Consider the following 22,173-nt stretch of genomic DNA (forward strand, 5'->3'; position numbering starts at 1 on the left):
TCGAAATACTTTTTAAAAATTATCAAGGTTTCTGCTTCAACTACATGATTTCGTAAATTGTACCAGTTTCCAATTAACCTTTGCGTAAAGAAGTGCTTCCTGGCTTTTGTTTTAAATGTACCATCCATCCATTCTCTTCCGCTTATCCGAGGTCAGGTCGCGGGGGCAGCAGCTTAAGCAGAGAGGCCCAGACTTCCCTCTCCCGGGCCACTTCTTCCAGCTCTTCCAGGAGAATCCCAAGGCGTTCCCAGGCCAGCCGGGAGACATAGTCCCTCCAGCGTGTCCTGGGTCTTCCCCGGGGCCTCCTCCCGGTTGGACGTGCCCGGAACACCTCACCAGGGAGGCGTCCAGGAGGCATCCTGATCAGATGCCGAGCCACCTCATCTGACTCCTCTCGATGCGGAGGAGCTACGGCTCTACTCTGAGCCCCTCCCGGATGACTGAGCTTCTCACCCTATCTTTAAGGGAAAGCCCCGACACCCTGCGGAGGAAACTCATTTCAGCCGCTTGTATTCGCGATCTCGTTCTTTCGGTCACTACCCATAACTCATGACCATAGGTGAGGGTAGGAAGGTAGATCGACTGGTAAATTGAGAGCTTTGCCTTACGGCTCAGCTCCTTTTTCACCACGACAGACCGATGCAGAGCCCGCATCACTGCGGATGCCGCACCGATCCGCCTGTCGATCTCACGCTCCATTCTTCCCTCACTCGTGAACAAGACCCCGAGATACTTGAACTCCTCCACTTGGGGCAGGATCTCTCCCCAACCCTGAGAGGGCACTCCACCCTTTTCGGCTGAGGACCATGCTCGGATTTGGAGGTGCTGATTCTCATCCCAGCCGCTTCACACTCAGCTGCGAACCGATCCAGAGAGCTGAAGATCACGGCCTGATGAAGCAAACAGGACAACATCATCTGCAAAAGCAGTGACCCAATCCTGAGTCCACCAAACGGACCCCTTCAACACCCTGGCTGCGCCTAGAAATTCTGTCCATAAAGTTATGAACAGAATCGGTGACAAAGGGCAGCCCTGGCGAGTCCAACTCTCACTGGAAGCGGGCTCGACTTACTGCGGCAATGCGGACCAAGCTCTGACACGGTTGTACAGAGACCGAACAGCTCTTATCAGGGGTCCGGTACCCCATACTCCCGGAGCACCCCCCACAGGATTCCCGGAGGGACACGGTCGAATGCCTTTTCCAAGTCCACAAAACACATGTAGACCGGTCGGGCAAACTCCCATGCACCCTCCAGAACTCTGCTAAGGGTGAAGAGCTGGTCCACTGTTCGCGACCAGGGCGAAAACCACACTGTTCCTCCTGAATCCGAGGTTCGACTATCCGACGGACCCTCCTCTCCAGAACCCCGAATAGACTTTTCCAGGGAGGCTGAGGTGTGATCCCTCTATAGTTGGAACACACCCTCCGGTCCCCCTTTTTAAAGAGGGACCACCACCCCGGTCTGCCAATCCAGAGGCACTGTCCCGATGTCCATGCGATGTTGCAGAGACGTGTCAACCAAGACAGTCCTACAACATCCAGAGCCTTAAGGAACTCGGTATCTCATCCACCCCCGGGGCCCTGCCACCAAGGAGTTTTTTGACCACCTCGGTGACTTCAGTCCCAGAGATGGGAGAGCCCACCTCAGAGTCCCCAGGCTCTGCTTCCTCGTTGGAAGGCATGTTAGTGGGATTGAGGAGGTCTTGAAGTACTCCTCCCACCGACCCTAGCGTCGAGTCGAGGTCAGCAGCGCACCATCCCACTATATCACGGTGTTGACACTGCACTGCTTCCCCTCCTGAGGCGCGGACGGTGGACCAGAATCTCCTCGAAGCCGTCCGAAGTCGCTCTCCATGGCCTCTCAAACTCCTCCCATGCCCGAGTTTTGCCTCAGCAACAACCGAGCCGCGTTCCGCTTGGCCTGCCGGTACCTATCAGCTGTCTCCAGAGACCCACAGGACAAAAAAGTCCTATAGGACTCCTTCTTCAGCTTGACAGCATCCCTCACCGCCGGTTTAAATTTAAATGTTTTAAATGTACTTCTCTTTAATTTCCCCTGATATCCCTGAGCATGTAAATCACTGTTTAACTGAAAGACTTATGTTGGATAAGCTGTATTGATGCCTTTGAGAATTAGTTCTACTCACATCATTCTCTACTAAAGACTAAAGAATTTTAATTTTCTGAGCCTACTGAATCAGGAAATTTCCTTTAGTTCAAAGATGCATTTGGTTGCTCTTCTCTGCACAACTTCCACAGTTGCTGCATCTATTTTAAAGCGAACTACCCCAGGGTGTACGTCTTACAGTATATGCAGCATAACATCCCTTGAGTTGGTTTTATGAGTCATCACACATTTAGAACCTTAGACAAGCTTGCCTCTGTTTCCAAATTTGAAAACTTTCAAGTTTTTTTTTGTTATATGCAATTCTTTTTAATGACTTTTCCTTTTGCATCTCTTTATTTCTTTTTTTTTAACTATAGGAGTAACAAAGAACCATTTCACTGCTTGTCTCAACTTCAACAAATATTCTTTTTTTCAGTTTCTCCTTTAACTTTTCCAGTGCTTTTATTGTTCGGTTCTTGTGGTTTCCAGTTTTTCTTTAAGTCTTAATTGTTAGATTCTTTTTTAATTTTTGTGTTGAGTAATCTTTTCTGTCTCACATTTTATTGATTTTTTTATTCACCCTTTCACACAATTTCTTTGGAGTTTTTATTTTGTTTCTAAAATACATTTATCTTGAAACTAGATGAGAATGTCTCTGAAGTAATGCCCTCTACATTTACATTGCTTTTATTTTTCCCTGTTTAATTAGGCATTTCCTATTTTTTAATTGCCTTCTACAAATTATAAGTCTTTATTATAGTGTACATTTGGGTGTTTTCAAAGGTAATTTCAAATTTCATCATTTTTAAATACTGTTGCTCAAAGAATTCATAACTTCTGTTTCCCTTATTTAGTCTTAATTAATTGGAAAAAATTACGTCTAGATGAACATTATTATTTGTTTGGCTTGAGCTCTTAAATATAAGAGCATTAACCATAAGACTTTCTACATTAATGATCTCATTAGTGGTAGCAAAATAGACCCTCTTACATTAAGTGAAACATAGTGCGGTAGTGTCAATGTGGCAGTGTTAATTGAAGCAGGACTTCATTCAATTTCCTAGTTAAAAAAGGCAGCAGTTTAACAAGTATTTTCTCAAGCTGGTCAAACTGTAAAGCTAAAGGTTTTGGCACTTTCAAAAGTAAACTACCAATATGATACTTTTATCTATTACTTTCATTTAACCACTACTAAGTAACTGTGAAAGTATCATAACCCCAAGCCAATTATGCTGAATTTGCCTCAGCCTCTAGAATCATATGTTGGCTTAGAGGAAATCATATATGTAGCAGAAAAGTAGAAAAACTAATTAAAAAGGAATTAGTGCATCTGCAAAAATAATAACAACCCCCAGTTGCTCTTGTTAAACCAAGTATATAAGTAGAATAAGGTTATTTAACTCATTGACAATCAAATTAACCAAATAAGGGGATACCATAAGGTAATGGTTTACATGGGATTATAAACCTGGTCAGTTTGGCGTTAACCACTGGGTGAATATACATGCGAAAGGAAAGGAGATCTCCCTGGACATGGGGAAAGGGTATAGCATGTCAGCATGGGGAAGTCTATAAAATTATATTAAAAAGATCTGAGATCCAACAGTCCACTGTGAGGCAAAAGTTTTAGAATTTTCTATATTTCTGCATAAATATGACCTAAAACATCATCAGATTTTCACTCAAGTCCTAAAAGTACATAAAGAGAAACCAGTTAAACAAATAAGACAAAAATATTATACTTGGTCATTTATTTATTGAGGAAAATGATCGAATATTACATATTTGTAAGTGGCAAAAGTATGTGAACCTCTAGGATTAGCAGTTAGTTTGAAGGTGAAATTAGAGTCAGGTGTTTTCAATCAATGGGATGACAATCAGGTGTGAGTGGCCACCCTGTGTTATTTAAAGAACAGGGATCTACCAAAGTCTGCTCTTCACAACACGTTTGTGGAAGTGTATCATGGCACGAACAAAGAAGATTTCTGAGGACCTCAGAAAAAGAGTTGTTGATGCTCATCAGGCTGGAAAAGGTTACAAAACCATGTCTAAAGAGTTTGGACTCCACTAATCCACAGTCAGACAGACTGTGTACGAGGGATATCCAGAAAAAAAGGTTACAACAGCTGTTAAAAATCGAAAAATGAATATATTTCAACCAAATTTACAGGGTATGTTCCAAAATATGTGTTTATTTCTCAGCATAATCGCTGTCAACTTCGATGCACTTCTTCAGCCTGGGCACCAGCTTTTTTATACCCTCGTCGAATACGCTCCGCTCCACCTCTGAAAGCCACTTCTCCACTGTCTCCTTCACCTACTCATCGTTGGAAAAATGTTTCCCACCCAAGAATTCTTTGTTTGGTGAAAAGGTGAAAATCTGAGGGCGCAAGGTCCGGTGAATAGGGTGGGTGGGTAACAATATCCCATCCAAAGGACACAAGCAGGTCCTGTGTCACACGAGCGGTATGGGGTCTGGCGTTGTCGTGAAGGAGGGACACACCACGAGTCAGCATTCCCCTCCTTTTGTCTATAATCTTTTTTTTCAATTTTTTAGGGTCTCACAATATGTTTCAGCATTGATGGTGGTCCCTTTGGCCATGAAATCCACCAACAAAACCCCTTTTCTGTCCCAAAAGACAGATGCCATAATCTTCCGCTCTGAAAACTGAACTTTGAATTTTTTGGCTGATGGGGAATGGGTATGGCGCCATTGTTGGGACAGCCTTTTGGACTCAGGAGTATAGTGACATACCCAAGTTTCATCTCCAGTCACAATAGAGTCACCCTCGATTTCATAACACTGAAGAAATTCACGTGCAGCCAAAACGGGATTTTGGCGATGTTCTGGAGTCAACATTTTTGGTACCCATCTTGCACTCAGCTTCCTGTAATCAAGTTTTTCTGAGACTATTTCACCCATGAGACTTCGTGAGATGTGTGGGAACATTTCATGAAGGGTGTCAATCGTCACACGCATCACTGCAATTTTTCATCATCTTGCTGCAGAAGCTCTTCTGAAACGAGAGACGGCCTCCCACTCCTTTCTTCGTCATGAGTGTCAGTGCGACCTTCTTTAAACGACCTAACCGACTTGTAAACATGCTTACGTGACATTGCCTCAGGTCCATAAGTTTCCACAAGCTGACGATGGATCTCGGCCGCGGATTTGCGACGCAAAGTGAGGAACTTGTTGACCGAACGAATCTTGCATCGGCGGTAGGTGGAGCAAACGGCCTCAGCAGAGGTTGACGAACTCGCTTGCTGTGATGACATTTCACAACTGACTGACACGGTCCCGGGCTTATTTTGACCGTTAGGACCCCCCTACACGCAGGTATGCCAACCTTCGAAAAAAAAATTCCCTGCACCTTCCAGGGCACTTGTAACCTTTTTTTCTGGATATCCCTCGTACAAATGGAGTATATTCAAGACCATTGTTAAAATCCCCAGGAGTGGTCGACCAACAAAGATCACTCCAAGAGTCACAAAGGACCCCAGGATAACTTCTAAGCAAATGAAGGCCTCTCTCACATTGGCTAATGTTCATGTTCATGAGTCCACCATCAGGAGAACACTGAACAACAATGGTGTGCATGGCAGGGTTGCAAGGAGAAAGCCACTGCTCTTCAAAAAAAAATTGCTGCTCGTCTGCAGTTTGCTAAAGATCACGTAGACAAACCAAAAGGCTATTGGAAGAATGTTTTGTGGACGGATGAGACCAAAATAGAACTTTTTGGTTTAAATGATAAGTGTTATGCTTGAAGAAAGGAAAACACTGCATTCCAGCATAAGAACCTTAAACCCATCTGTGAAACATGGTGGTGGTAGTATCATGGTTTGGGCCTGTTTTGCTGCATCTGGGTCAGGACGGCTTGTCTTCATTGATGGAACAATGAATTCTGAATTATATCAGAGAATTCTAAAGGAAAATGTCAGGACATCTGTCGATGAACTGAATCTCAAGAGAAGGTGGGTCATGCAGCAAGACAACGACCCTAAGCACACAAGTCGTTCTACCAAAGAATGGTTAAAGAAGAATAAAGTTAATGTTCTGGAATGGCCAAGTCAAAGTCCTGACCTTAATCCCATCGAAATATTGTGGAAGGACCTGAAGCGAGCAGTTAATGTGAAGAAACCCACCAACATCCCAGAGTTGAAGCTGTTTTGTACGGAAGAAAGGGCTAAAATTCCTCCAAGCCGGTGTGCAGGAATGATCAAAAGTTACCGGAAACGTTTAGTTGCAGTTATTACTGCAAAGGGGGGTCACACCAGATACTGAAAGCAAAGGTTCACATACTTTTGCCACTCACAAATATGTAATATTCAATCATTTTCCTTAATAAATAAATGACCAAGGATATTTTTGTCTCATTTGTTTAACTGGTTTCTCTTTATCTACTTTTATGACTTCTTACGAAAATCTGATGATGTTTTAGGTCATATTTATGGAGAAATATAGAAAATTCTAAAGGGTTCACAAACTTTCAAGCACAACTGTAAATATACCATCTAGAGAACTGCATGTAGGGGAGAGTAGGCAGGAAGAAGCCTTTGCTTTCAAAAAAACTCTATCTTAGGTTTGCCAGTAAGCATGCAGACAAACCTCGCAGCTTGAAGTCCATTCTATTTGGTCACAATCAAAACTGCTATGCTTGTAGAAGCTCTACATTGCCTAAAACATAAAGAAACCTATCCTAGCAGTCAATCCTGGTGGATGGAATGTCAAGATCTGAGGGTTCCTTTCCTTTTCTGGACCAAGGTGGCTCCACACCATTAAAGGAAGCACACGTTCTGAGATATACCAGGGGATTCTTTAACAGAACATCATGCCATTAGTCAAGCTGAAGGTGGACCAACAGAGGGTTTTCTAACAGGCCAACAACCCAAAGCATGCCAGCATACTGCCAAATAATAGCTAAGGAGAAAGAAGATTTGTGTTTTAAATTTGCCAAGTCAAAGTCTCGACCTAAATCCAATTACGTTAATCTAAACAGTCAGTTTATATCAGATGCACTTCAAACTTTACACAAATGGCAAAGTACTGTCAGGAGGACAGGGAAAAAATCCCTCACAATAGATGTCAGAGACTGATTAGCAGCCATACAAGTTGTTAACACCAAATTATCAATACTAATGGAGGTGCAACAAGTTATTGCCTTATGGGGTTCACATATCTTTGCATATATGAAATCCAATTTCAGATCATTTTGTTTCCTTTATTTGCAATGCATGTTATTATGAATAGCATTTAAATACATATATAATAACTAATAAAGTTTTCACATACTTTCAAACCCTGTCTATATATATATATATATATATATATATATATATATATACACACACATACACACACACAATATAAAAATTTGTTATATATAAAACAACATGTATACTGTATATTCACAAAAATCCAACAATCAAGCAATTAATTTTTTTGATAATCTCAAATATGGTGAAGAAAAAGTCTTGAAAATTTATGCTGGCTGCAATCTTCAGAATGCAGTAAATCTGAAAATGCAATCTTCAATGTTTTAATTTGGCAATAACGGCAAGTGCAAAATGTTGTAAAAATCAAAACGATTGGTTTGGTCCTCAGCTATCCGTGACTTGAGAAATGAATAAGCATGCCTTAATTAGCCCAGCGGGTTAAGTGCAAGCATTAATGGGCCGTTCCGAAACTCTGGCGTGACATCTTTCTCCAAACATGGCCAAGAAGAAAGTTCCATTAGCAATATTAATACAAGCTTAGTTGATCATTTTCATTCAATTAACTTCTTTCAATTAAATAGATAGCTTGACAATAGAAGTGATAAAAGATCTGAAGCAATGGCTGATGACTCGGACCAAACATTAGTGTGTTAGGGGTCAGTAATATTAAACGGACTGTAAATCTACTATTCAATTTGGAAAATGCATTCTCCTGCTTCTACCACTTTAATGAGTGATTTTAGCTGACAAGAGGAGTTTACAACCCCCATTTTTGCATGTCAGACACCACCATATTTGCTTTGTGAAACAGCATATACTCATCTGATTTTCTGGTTTATTATAAAAAATTTGTTTACATTTATAGCTGTTATTAATACATGTGCTTTTTCCTCATATGAGGGTTGTTTTCTGTTTTGAAAACAAAATACTAAACAGTGCAAAACCCTAGCATATACTGTACAGAAAATACAATCAATTCATCAGTACTATAAATTAATATGATTAGGTACTACAAAGGTCTTTCTAAGGTACTACAAAGAAAAGCACAATAACTGAAAATATACTGACCATGCAAATCTGCCATATTAGTATAACTTAGTGTGCAAAACATAAAAAACACAGATAACGACCATCACAAATACAAAAATAGCACGAATAATCATATGGAATATTTACACCTCCATCAAAGGATGCATGCACAGTTAAAACAAACCACCTCCTAAATTCCTGTAGAACACACACCCCATGAAAATCATAGGTCATTACAGTTCAGCTAATACAATTCACTATACAAGATGAATGCTGTAATTGGTTAACAGGAATAAGACAAAATAAAATCATTTATCCTAAGATATATCAATCAATCAATCAACATTTATTTATATAGCACATATTCATACAAAAAAATGTAGCTCAAAGTGCTTTACAAAATGAATGGAAAAATAGAAGACACAATAAAAAATAAACATAAGTCAACATTAATTAACATAGAATAAGAGTAAGGTCCGATGGCCAGGGTGGACAGAAAAAACAAAAAAAACCTCCAAAGGCTGGAGAAAAAAAATAAAATCTGTAGGGGTTCCAGACCAAGAGACCGCCCAGTCCCTGGGGTATATGCAGTATACCAGCTCTAAGAAGAGAAGGAGGGAAGCAAAATGCCAGATGGCCTAGTATGGTTATTTTAAAAAATTCATAATTTCACAAAATACAGGTTAGTAGAACTTACCTATCTGCACTAATTACAGCATTATATTTAAAGTAATTCATGTAGTAACTTCTTTTTTCCAAATCAAGCTTAACAATACATTATATATAGCACTACAAAAATGTCAAATTGATCTGTTGTTTAAGTAACATAATTCTTCAAATAGCAAATTACTCATGCAGTTAATTTTTAATGTTTACATGCATTCTGACATATTTAAATACTGATTTAAAAAAAAAAATACGACTGAGTAAGTATTAAATTAAACTAAATCTTTTCATTAATTTTGTATAGGGTCTTTCATGAACCCAGAATAGGGTAGTTTTGGTAGTGGTTGTTATCTTTTACAATTAACTGCACCAGAAAACATTTAACACAGACAACACAAAGAAAGCTGCAGAAAAATTAAATGTTACAATTGCAGTGGATACTGTCATACTTACCTAGGAATTTACAGTATAAAGTTAGGATATATAATATCTATATTTTTGGCATTTAAGTTAAAAGTCTTGTGTAAATCAAATCCTGTCATCAATATTTAATTGAGATAAATTATAAATACAGAAACAATAATCCGGACTCTTTTAAGTTACCTTGAAAAGTTGAATCCAACGTTTCTGTTCTGCTTGTATCCTTTGCTGCATCTCAGTGTTTGTTTTAACACCAACACTCTTGAATGCAGCAATGTATTCTTCTCTGTGCTCTGGTTTTGTTTCTGGATAAGCCAGCTTGATGATTCCCAAACATGCATCTCGAAGACAACGAGAAAGTGTTACCAACTCTCCCAATGTGAAGGGCATCATTGATGACTGACCTTGACCTGGAGAAGCATTTTAAAAATTACCATCCAAAAGCATTATGCAAAAGAAATAAATTTACAGATTACAGAGATGCAGATACTGGAAGTCAATTTTTAGATTTAACTATCCAAACAGTAAACAATAGCAACAAAAATGTGTTAAATTTTACTAGTTTTTAATAATATGCAACTGTCAAGACATTGACTTTAAATGTACTTAAGAAAAAGAATACACATATCTCTAGTAACTACATAAGGCTGAGACACAAAGACAGTTTTAATTACCTAATGTAACAAACAAGCAGCATACCAAGAATCTAATGATTGTCATGATCAGAGAATAAAACAGAAACCTCCAACTATAATAACAGAAATTATTATAAAAACTCCTGCAAATTACAAAGGAATACTTTAAAATAAAGTTAAAGTAAAAAAAAAAAAAAAACTTTAAAAGAAGAATGGAATACAGACATTTGCTCATAAATGTTTGTTGCTTTCTGGAAACAACAGCAGTGTCTAAGATTAATTTTTATGTGGCACATATTCCATTAATTATGTCTTTATTTTTAAAAACAGAATTATACTCTAAAATGTCCTTGGATTGTTACTTTTTCTGATTTATATTAATGACTAGCAAAATACCCGCGCTTTGCAGCGGAGAAGTAGTGTGTTAAAGAGGTTATGAAAAAGAAAAGGAAACATTTTAAAAATAACATAACATGATTGTCAATGTGATTGTTTTGTCACTGTTATGAGTGTTGCTGTCATCAAGGATTTATCATTATTTCGTTCAATCAGGTTCGTATCTGGAGGACGTGTTGTGTTCAAGTTACATTCCATGTTTGTCAACCGTTGTAAAGATAACAGGTTTCATTCATCGAAGTGTTCACTACCCAAATCGGTACCTGTGAATCTAAGATGTTTAACAGGCAGCGTGTGTCTATGAACTTGTGGTACTGCCTGTGAGTATTTAGCGGCAGCATCTCTATTAACTTGTGGATCTGCCTGCGAGTGTTTAGCGAAAGCGTCTCTATAGCCTTGTGGATTTGCCTGCGAGTATTTAGTGACAGCGTGTCTATTAACTTGTGGATTTTTCTGCGAGTATTTGGCGGCAGCGTCACAAAGTTGTTTACGTCTAGCTGCATCAGAAAATGTACCACGACGTCTGACATGCCTCCTTTTTACGCATTACGCGTAGAATTTCGAAATGAAACCTGCTTAACTTTTGTAAGTAACCTATAAGGAATAAGCCTGCCAAATTTCAGCCTTCTACCTACACAGGAAGTTGGAGAATTAGTGATGAGTGAGTCAGTGAGGGCTTTGCCTTTTATTAGTATAGCGACGAAGAACTGCTTTTAAATTTTTATTAAGAAGAAAAGAAAACCTTTTTAAACTGAGGGAAAATATACCAATAACTATCTGTTAAGGATCTCTTTGTATACCACGTTGTCAGTTCAGCACTCCGGTTGTAATATGACCAAGCTGTGCACTGAGCTTACTTTTGAGAATGCAACGTATAGTTGTCCAGGAAAAAAGCAATGCTGCCTCAAATCAATGGCAACCTTTTGTAGGGTCTGTCCCTGAGACTTATTAATTGTCATCGCGAAGCAGAGCCTTACTGGAAATTTGAGGCATTTGAATTGAAATGGGAGATCAGAGGGTATAATGGTGATGCGAGGAATACATTCAGAGTGTGGCACTCTGCTGTTTTTTTGTGAAGCTGCCTTCACACAGCTTCTCCGGTGCTTTATAAACGAACGCCATATAAGGCCGTTGTTTCTCTTTTCTTTGCGGTTCTGTACTGTTTTATTGTTCGTTTATTACGATTGTTATAGTTATTACGTAGCTATTCGAGACTTACTTTACTGTTCAGGTACCCATTTCCTTTATTTAATCCGCGGCTTGTACGCTATTTTTTGTTCGTTTATTACGATTATAGATATTTATTGATTCCCTTCTTTAGCTGACTGCCTGATCATATAAGGCGCTCCGCTGGTTTTTTGTGAAGCAGCCCTTACACAGCTTCTCCGCTGTTTTATAAACGAAAGACATATAAGGCCATCCTTTGTCCTTGCTTTGCCAAGGAAGCTGCCTTTTTATTTAATCCACGGGTTCTCCGCTGTTTTATTGTTCATTTATTACGATTGTTATAGTTCTCTTTATATAGCACGTTGTCAGTTCAGCACTCTGGCTGTAATATGACGAAGCTACGCGAGCTCACTCTTGAGAATGCAACGTATAGTTGTCCAGGAGAAAAGCAATCTTGCCTGAAATCAATGGCAACCTTTTGTAGGGTCTGTCCCTGAGACTTATTACTTGTCATCGCGCAGCAGAGCCTTACTGGAAGTTGGAGGCATCTGAATTGAAATGGGAGATCAGAGGGTATAACGGGGATGCGAGGAATACATTGAATGTGGAGAAACTCTAGAGACAGCGTGTGTATTAACTTGTGGATTTTTCTGTGAGTATTTGGTGGCAGCGTGACGAAGAAGTTGCGTTAGCTGTGGAGCTCAGCTTGGAGCATATTCTTTTCCTACGTTGTCAATTGTGTAATGCGTTTTTTGAACAGGTTTGATGCATGGAAGTGATCACTCATACTGCGTTCAGTCAGTTCACGTGAGCTGCTCTCTTGTGTGATGTTGCGATGTCCACGGCTTTATTTAATGTTAGCTAAGACACGGCACTTAAAAGTTTCTCGCTACAGCAATTTTAACTCCATTACAAAGTGATCCAAAGTCTGGTTTATACCTCGTGTCTTCTCATTAAACTTGTATCTTGCGAATAAAGTATTCAACAAAGGCATGACAAACGGCAGCGTGTCCATAAACTTAATTTAAACTTACGGTTTATACCGTGCTTTGTTTCCGCAGTAGCTGCACTTATGAATAAGCTTGTATGCGTTTTTCTTCAGCGCTCTTTGGGAGCTCTTCCTTCTTTTCTACATACTGCGTTCATAGTCAGTTCACGTGATTATGTGGGAGGTGTGATGATGTGACACGCAGCTCCGCCCCCCACGGCCATCAAGCTAAAGTCCATTACAGTATATGGACAAAAATAGGTTCCAGTTATGACCATTACGCATAGAATTTCAAAATGAAACCTGCCCAACTTTTGTAAGTAAGCTGTAAGGAATGAGCCTGCCAAATTTCAGCCTTCTACCTACACAGGAAGTTGGAGAATTAGTGATGAGTAAGTGAGTGAGTGAGTGAATGAGTGAGTGAGTGAGTCAGTGAGGGCTTTGCCTTTTATTAGTATAGATTATGATTCTAGTAGTTAGTAAACTTGTAAAATTTGCAGATGATAATAAAATTGGAGGGATGGCAGACACTGAGGAGGCAGCAAAAAGAATTAAAAAAATAATAATTCTTTACATTTACACAGTATTTTTCTCACTAATGAAAGCGATCTTTATGCAGGCAAGGACCTGTTAAGCGAACCCATAATCTCCTTAATGCAAAGTTGCAGTGCTACCACCTTTCCTCCTGCTAAACAACAGTTAGAATTGGATAAACACCTAGAAAATGCAGTTTAATGTAGAAAAGTGCAAGGTGTTACATGTGGGCAAAAGGAACATCCAATTACAAATACAAGCTGGGAGAGACTGCCCTACAGAAAGCAACCCCTGAAGAAGATTTAGGGGTTTATGTTGATGCAACATTTTCATCAACTGTCCACAGAAACAACTGAAAAGGGTAATAAAATATTAGGTTACATCATAAAAACTGTTGAATTTAAGTCAAGGGGCTCTGGAACAAACTAACAGAGGAATTTAGTTAAAGCAGAAACTTGACAACCTTTAAAAAAAAATCTGGTTGAGATATTGAAACAGCTTAGCTATTAGCAGTAGAATCCCTGAAGTCTATGAAATAAGTTGTACTGCCTGGCCACCTTAAATTCCCTCACAACTCATCAGCGTCTTTGTTTTGCAAATGTGTCAATCATCAAGGAGCCTACTATCCCATCCCCCACCGATGCAGCTTAAGTCAGACGCAAAATTCTCAGAGCTGAAGTCTGTTCATCTGGATGTGTTTGGAATTGTATAGGATAAATAATATATCATTATTTGGAATACATACATTTCATGTATTCCATGCCTACAACAATCTGGGTAAATGTAGGATGACAGGGAATGCAAGGCAAGAAATGTTGAACACATAACTAAAACAGAAGCTTTTTTCATGATATAGTAATAATGATAAAATCCTGACATGAAGTGTATAATGTGTGAAGACTTAAGTCCAAATATCAAATAAATACTTTCACAAAAAGTATAACAAAACAAGTTCGATTTTTTTCAAGAATATAACCAAAGAAAAAGAAATCATTCAGCTTACATGTTGCTGTCAAATAGTAAACACCCAAGCCCAAATATCAATCAACACAAAGTCAACATGTCTGTTTAGCTGGTGCAGAGGTAAGAACTGCTGTCTCATAATCAGATGATGGGTTCGAGCCCGGTTTTTCCCCCCGTTTTCAGTAGTGAGCTGCTATTATTATTACTAATACATAATAAAAACATATATTTGATTTGAGTCTGTCACACCTAGTGTAAATTTTTACTGCCTATAAAAGAAATCACTGAAGCAATATAAGCAAGTACACAAATGCTGGCGAATCATTTCTTCTTGGTATGTTGTTGTCACTTGAATTTTTTGTTATTCAGTTTATTCTTGAACTTGTTTCATTATACCTTTACAAAATTTTTATTTTCCAGTAACCACTTGAATGACATCAAATCTGTTTCTGCCTCTCTTGCGCATGCACACACAAATCCTTGCATGAAAACATCACTATTTGAAAATGCTATGTCATTTGAACATGTTTTCTATTTCTGATCTTGCCCAATCTCCACGTTATGGTGCATGATACTGGAAATGGAGAAAGACTTCTTCTTTTGGGGTGCATACACCGTCAGCATGACAGTGCCAGATCTAAACACTAGTGTGGAGAATTGCTCGCTTACTGAAGTGACTTTAGCTGCAGGTGGAATTTCCCGTCTCACTCTATTTATGATGTCAAGCAGAGCTGTGTTGAAGTGCAGTAGTCTAGAAATGGTTCCATAGGCTTTATGACCACAGACTCGGAAAGTCTTTCTTCCATGGGACAACTGGGATCTTTTCCTAAATAAGAAGTGGCATTGCACATGTACTGTACTGTGTCTCTAAATTTGCAGCAATCCAAAACTTTATGCCAAATTAGTCAGGCTTGGTTGAGGTGTAATGCAAGAAAGGACAACGGACCTTGGTTGGAAACACCTTCTCATCAACAGTAATATGTTGCCCTGGGTTGTAACAGTTCTTAACAAAACGTTGGCAGATTTCCGACAACGCAGAAAATCTGCCATTTTTCACACATTCTGCACAGGTGTCTTGGCTGTCAATGTGCAAATGCCGCATGATAGTTTGATAGCGGTCACGGAGCATCATATCTTTTGACTGCCGGTACAACAAATAGTTCTGACCAGGCATCAACCGTGGTCATCGCTGCTCTTGTGAAAAGAATGGAGATAAACGCCATTAACTCAGAGAGAGAGAAGCAAGTTCATTGTACCACATGAATGTGACTGAGAGAATAAAACTGAATTAAAAAAAAAAAAACAACTAACTTTTACAAGTAGCAAAAATTTTCACCAGGTGTTAGACTCAAATCAAATGTATGTTTTTATTATATAATAGTAATAATAATAGCAGCTTACTACTCATAACAAGGAGAACCTGGTCTCAAAACCGCAACCTCTTGATTATGAGGCAGCAGGTCTTACCTCAGCACTTGCCAAGCAGACATGTCAACTGTATGACGACTGATATTTGGGCTTGTATATTTACTCATTGACAGCAAAATGAATTGAATGATTTCTTTTTCTTTGGTTATATTCTTGAATAAAAGCACACTTGTTTTGTTATACATTTTGTGAAAGTGTTAATCTGATATTTGGACTTCATTCTTCACGTATTATACATTTCATTTCAGCATTTTGTCATTATTACTATAACATGAAATAAATTTATTTTAGTTATGTGTTCAAAATTTCTTGGCTCATATTTCCTGTCATCCTACATTTATCCAGATCATTGTAGACATGGAAAACACATGAAATGTATGTATTCCAAATAACGATATACTGTATTATTTACCCTATACAATTCCAGAAACCTCACATCCAGATGAACAGACCTGGGTTGGGAGAACTTTGTGTCTGACTTCAACTACATCAGTAGGGAATGGGATAGCAGGCTGCTTTGCTGCTTGTGCTGATTGACACATTTGCAAAACAAAGACGCTGATGAAGAGGTATGAGGGAATTTAGGTGGCCAGGCAGTTTATGATTTTTTTTTGTTGGCTTCAGGGATTCTAGTTTTAGCTAAACAAATGGGCATGATGGACTGAACAGTCTCCACTTGTAAGTCAGATTTCTTATGTTATGTAAAAATGCCTTCTTTGATTTGATCCTATGCTTCAAATGCTTCACAGGCTGTTAGGAGTAGTAGCTCAGAGCACAGAGAAAGAGATAAAGGAACTTTTGTTGTGTTAAAGGCACTTCATCCACTCTAGAACTTTTAGAGCAAACAAAACTTGCAAAACATCATCCCAAATGTAGACATTGCTTTCAGGCTTCATCAAACATTATTTGTCATAATTAAAAGTGGTATGCTATCATTTTACAAGATGAGGCTAGTGAAGAATAGGTTCAGTACCACAATGGGAGAGGAGAGGCTGTATCATTTGAGTCTGATGTTTATTGAGAATGATTTGGATCAGACACTGGATTTTAGTGATCCGATGAAGGACCCTATTGCAAAGAAATTCAGAAAAGTACAATTCAGAAATGTAGTACTTGATATTATTGCCTTTGTAGATAGACATTTACACTAGGGTTCTATAGCTGACTTTTAAACTTCAGTTTATGATGGTTACTTGGTTACCTTACTCAAGGTATAAGCCTTGATAACGCATACATTGTCTATCACAACTTCAGAAAGTAAGCAAATATTTTTTATGTTCTTCAGTTTTTTGCATTTAATCTTAATGCTAAGATTCTAAAGTACTAATTTATTTTACTCTGGGTGTGTCTAATGCCTTGATGTTGATGTACATTGATTAGTATTTTGTAAAGGTAGGGCCCCTAAAATGACTCCATCCCAGGGTATCCCATCCTCCTTTATCCAGTCCTGAACATTAGACTTCAGCTTTGAACAGCACATAATGTTTGTGTCTATATATCTTTTCTAATGAATGTTTTACTTAGCTCACAATTAAGTCATAGTTTGTGTTTTGTACATTTGGAAAAATTAAAAAATGGCAAAATGTCAGTAGGTCTTTCAAAATGGACATATTATCTGGAAGTAACAATCTATTAAAGTTGCATTCAAGCAATCTTGAAAAATGTATTGTACAAAGAAGAAAAAAAGTTTCACTGATTTGCACTGTCAAGACTCTGACATTCAAAAATTGACAATTTTGGAGAAAAAAGAAACAAATTATCACAAAACCTGGTTAGTGTTATAATGAAATGATTTTTAAAAAGATTAATTTTCTATATAATATGCCTAGCTTATGTCAGAAAATCACTGTTAAGTCTGGCAATATACACACACCCTGATTAACATAAAATTCATCATTTTTCTTCAATTACATATACACTTAAATTTGTCCAAAATAAATATAGATATTACACCTGAACACACTGAAACTAAGTTTAGCAGAGTACGGTCAAAAGCCTATTGCTGCATCACTGTGCATAAGACAGGCCCAAATACTGGACAAGCCAACAGTCCATCACATGGCACAATTATGCACACAGTTACACGGACTTAATTTTGAATTTGTAAGTAAACCAAAATACATTTCCTGATAAATTGCCTGATAAAAACAGAAGCAGCCTTGGAGAGAATGTGTAAACTCCACACAGACAGAGAATGTCTCAAAATTCATCTCCTAGACCAGTGGTGGCGAACCTATGGCACGCGTGCCAAAGGGGGCACTCAGAGCCCTCTCAGTGGTCACGCGCGCCGTCGCCCGAGCACAGAGTTTGTTACTATAAAGCCAGAGGAATGCGGAGCCGGGCTGCTCACCTCACCGCTCCCCCTCTTCACGCGCGCCGGAGGACTTTTCTCACATCACCCGCCCCTCTGCCCAGCAGCCCAATGGGAGCGCTTCCTTCCTCTCCTGTCTGGGATAAGGCAGGCGACACACATGCTGCTTGAGTGTGCGGCACGGACTGCAGCCTTTTGAGTCTGTGATTCCCGTGGTGGGGTTGGAGGGGATGTGGTATAGCGGGTCCACAGCTCAAAATTGAAAAGGCCAGTTTTAACAGATAATTGCCGCTTTCGCGCTTAAAGGGGTTATGGTAGAGTGGCCGGAGCGGTTTCCGGAGCTTTGTGATGCGGGCAGTCCTCGCTTAAGCGCACAGGTGAGGAGTCGTCTGCATCTGTAATTATTGCCGGGAGTTGCTAATCGCCACATCTGATCCACGACCCCGTAATATATAATAGAAGTGGGGGGTTGGCGGAGCTTAATAGGGAAGACCTGCGTGAAACACTTAAGAGGATCGAAGGGATGACAAAGGACAGCACAGTTAGTTATGAAAATGAAATCCTTAAAGTGTGGAATTCTCTGCCAAATAATCTTAAGTCAATGAAGGCACTTGAGATTGCTTTCCTTACTTTGTTTGGAACATCTTATGCTTGTGCAGCTGTTTTCAGCTTTGAATTAAATCAAATCTGACACCAGAAACAGACTAACAGATGACCTGAGTGCTGCATGTGTTGCTCTCAAACTTACAAAGTATGAGCCAAGGTTAGACAAATTATCAGCATGCATACAACAGCAAAAAGCACATTAATTGTTCAAAAGCATACCGAATGCAAACTTTTACCTTTCAACAAAAAGTTCTTTGTATTATTGAAAGCTCCATTATTATGTTTTTCTTTTAAGACAAAATATGTTAATGTATGAGTGGCTTTTCTAAACTAAAAGCTCAGTAGATAGACAGACAGAGCATCAGTATTGGCAGTTCCGTCCAATTTATCATCCAGCTGCACTCCCAGGTATTTATAGGTCTGTACCCTCTGCACACACTCACCTCTGATGATCACGGGGTCCATGAGGGGCCTGGGCCTCCTAAAATCCACCACCAGCTCCTTGGTTATGCTGGTGTTCAGTTTTAGGTGGTATTCAGGTTAAATTGCCATGTTGGCACTTTGCGATAAATAAGTGGGTTTTGGATTGCAGTTTGGGCACTTGGTTTCTAAATGATTCGCCATCACTGTCCTAGACCATTAACACAGCATTAATAACCAGCAACCACTGTGCTGTTTATGGAGATAATAAGTACCTCAAAATAAATATTTCTTTTAAATAATAAAAGCACCACATTAATCAATGTTTTTTATTTGTCTCACCTTCCACAGCATATCCAAAGAACTCATTGTCATGTATTGAAATCAGCGAATGACTGAAAAGGGAGCTGAAGAGATAGAACAAAGGTATGATCCTATTGGAATCTTCTAGTGACATTGGGGAACCTCGTGATATCACCTGAAGAAGTGGGACCATGGATCTGACAGCAAAGAAACAACACAAAGCTTTGATTATAATAGAGAATGTAAGAAAAAAAAATGAATGTTAAAAAGACAGTATAATGCCAGGTATCAACATTTTAATTGTGGCAACTAAAAAACCATTATAGCCTCATTTACATATGTATGTTTGCAAAGACATGAATCAGTGCACTGATGACATGGATTTTAAAGTACTACTTCCATATGCATTTGCCTTTATTATTTGTTTAAATGTAAAATAAATAAATAAATAAAAAATCTGGAGTCATTTGCTGTCACCTGCAGACACTGTGCAAATAAATTTGAACACCCATGGGCAGATACCTTAATTTACATTCTTAATTTATAGCTAGAAAAGTATGAACATCCTTGCTTTAAATGTCTGTTATTGTGGACAGCCAAGTGAGCAGAAGATGAACTGATCACCAAAAGGCATAAAGTTAAAGGTGACATATTTCTTTTTCAGCATTTTATGCAAGATTAGTGTATTGTTTTTGTTTTGTACAATTTTACCTTGAAAAAAGAAAAGGAGTACCATGTAAAAGTTTGGGCACCCCAAGATATTTGATGTCTCAGATGTTTACTAATGTCTCAAGACCTTAACCAGCTTGTTAGGGCTATGGCTTATTCATAGTCATCACTGGGACACCACAGATGATGCAAATTGCAAAGCTGTATAAAATCTCTGAATTCTCTAACCTTGCCCCAACAATCGGTAGACATGTGCTCCTCTAAGCAATTGCCTAGGACTTCGAAAAATAAAATAATTGATGCTCACAAAGCAGGAGAAGACTATAAGAAGATAGCAAAGCGTTTTCAGGTAGCTGTTTCCTCAGCTCGTAATGTTAGTATAAAACGGCAGTTAATAGGAAAGGTGGAGGTCAACCTGATATCTGGAAGGATCAAAAAAAACTTTCTGAAAGAACTGATCATTGAAATGCTAGAAAGGCAAATAAAAACCCATTTTGACTGCAAAAGACTTTCAGGAAGAGTTATTAGACTCTGGAGTGGTGGTACACTGTTCTACTGGTAAAGTATTTTAATATGTAAACTATAAATGATTTTTTATATAATCAATTAAATTCTGACATATCATTTCAAATGGTCTGCTGCTAAAACTGTGAATAACAAGTTTTGTTTTATAATGATGTAGTTAATATAGATCAAGTCAAAATGTCAGTATTATTCCTATATAATTCCTAAATTGTATGAAAATGTGCTATATAAATAAATGTTGTTGTTATATAACAATTTGAAATTAAAATTAAGTAACAAAAGTGAAAAAGGGTGGCACCATGCCTATGTTTCTTAACTACAGAAAGATGTGCAGCCGAAATAAGAAACTAATGATTTAAAGCATCTAGCATTAGTGGATTTCAATTACATACATAGGACAAAATGTACTTAGTCTGGGTTTTAATTTAATTTAATTTAATGATAGATAGATAGATAGATAGATAGATAGATAGATAGATAGATAGATAGATAGATAGATAGATAGATAGATAGATAGATAGATAGATAGATAGATAGATAGATATAGATAGATAGATAGATAGATAGATAGATAGATACTTTATTAATCCCAAGGGGAAATTCACATAATCCAGCAGCAGTATACTGATACAAAGAAACAATATTAAACTAAATAGTAATAAAAATGAAAAAATGAAAAAGCAGACAATAACTTTGAGTAATGTTAGCATTTACCCCCGGGTGGAATTGAAGAGTCGCATAGTGTGGGGGAGGAACGATCTCCTCAGTCTGTCAGTGGAGCAAGACAGTGACAAAAGTCTGTCACTGAAGCTACTCCTCTGCCTGGAGATGACACTGTTCAGTGGATGCAGGAGATTATTCATGATTGACAGGAGTTTGCTTAATGCCCGTCGCTCTGCCACAGATGTTAAACTGTCCAACTTTACTCCTACAATAGAGCCTGCCTTCTTAACAAGTTTGTCCAGGCGTGAGGTGTCTTTCATCTTTATGCTGCCACCCCAGCACACCACCGCATAGAAGAGGGCACTCGCCACAACCGTCTGGTAGAACATCTGCAGCATCTTACTGCAGATGTTGAAGGATGCCAACCTTCTCAGAAAGTATAGCCTGCTCTGACCTTTCTTACAGTACATAGAGCATCAGTATTGGCAGTCCAGTCCAATTTGTCATCCAGCTGCACTCCCAGATATTTATAGGTCTGCACCCTCTGCACACAGTCACCTCTGATGATCACAGGGTCCATGAGGGGCCTGGGCCTCCTAAAATCCACCACCAGCTCCTTGGTTTTGCTGGTGTTAAGATGTAAGTGGTTTGAGTCGCACCATTTAACAAAGTCTTTGATTAGCTTCCTGTACTCCTCTTCCTGCCCACTCCTGATGCAGCCCACAGGATAGCAGGGTCATCTTTTGCACGTGGCAGGACTCCGAGTCATATTGGAAGTCTGATGTATATAGATTGAACAGGACCGGAGAAAGTACAGTCCCCTGCGGCGCCCCTGTATTGCTGAACACAATGTCAGACCTGCAGTTCCCAAGACGCACATATTGAGGTCTGTCTGTAAGATAGTCCACAATCCATGCCACCAGGTGTGAGTCTACTCCCATCTCAGTCAGCTTGTCTCTAAGGAGCAGAGGTTGGATGGTGTTGAAGGCCTCTGTCCAGGTGGGAGAGGGATCGGTGTAGCATATAGATGATGGCATCCTCCGCTCCCACCTTCTCCTGGTATGCGAACTGCAGAGGGTCGAGGGCGTGGCGGACCTGTGGCCTCAGGAGGTGAAGCAGCTGCCGCTC

The 22,173-nt window shown here is 39.1% G+C and overlaps 1 protein-coding gene across 1 annotated transcript in view; it reads right to left on the reverse strand.

Annotated features, from left to right (window-relative positions):
• The window catches only part of ube3c (ubiquitin protein ligase E3C), a 238,629-nt gene that overhangs the window by 116,431 nt on the left and 100,025 nt on the right, over positions 1 to 22,173 (reverse strand). The window contains exons 13-14 of the mRNA XM_039753616.1: positions 19,228 to 19,385; positions 9,621 to 9,847 (exon numbers count right to left, since the gene is read on the reverse strand). Of these exons, the coding sequence (XP_039609550.1) occupies positions 9,621 to 9,847; positions 19,228 to 19,385 (385 nt within the window). The remainder of the gene's footprint in view (positions 1 to 9,620; positions 9,848 to 19,227; positions 19,386 to 22,173) is intronic.

Source organism: Polypterus senegalus, chromosome 5 (assembly GCF_016835505.1).
Source record: "Polypterus senegalus isolate Bchr_013 chromosome 5, ASM1683550v1, whole genome shotgun sequence".
Taxonomy (NCBI): Eukaryota; Metazoa; Chordata; class Cladistia; order Polypteriformes; family Polypteridae; genus Polypterus; species Polypterus senegalus.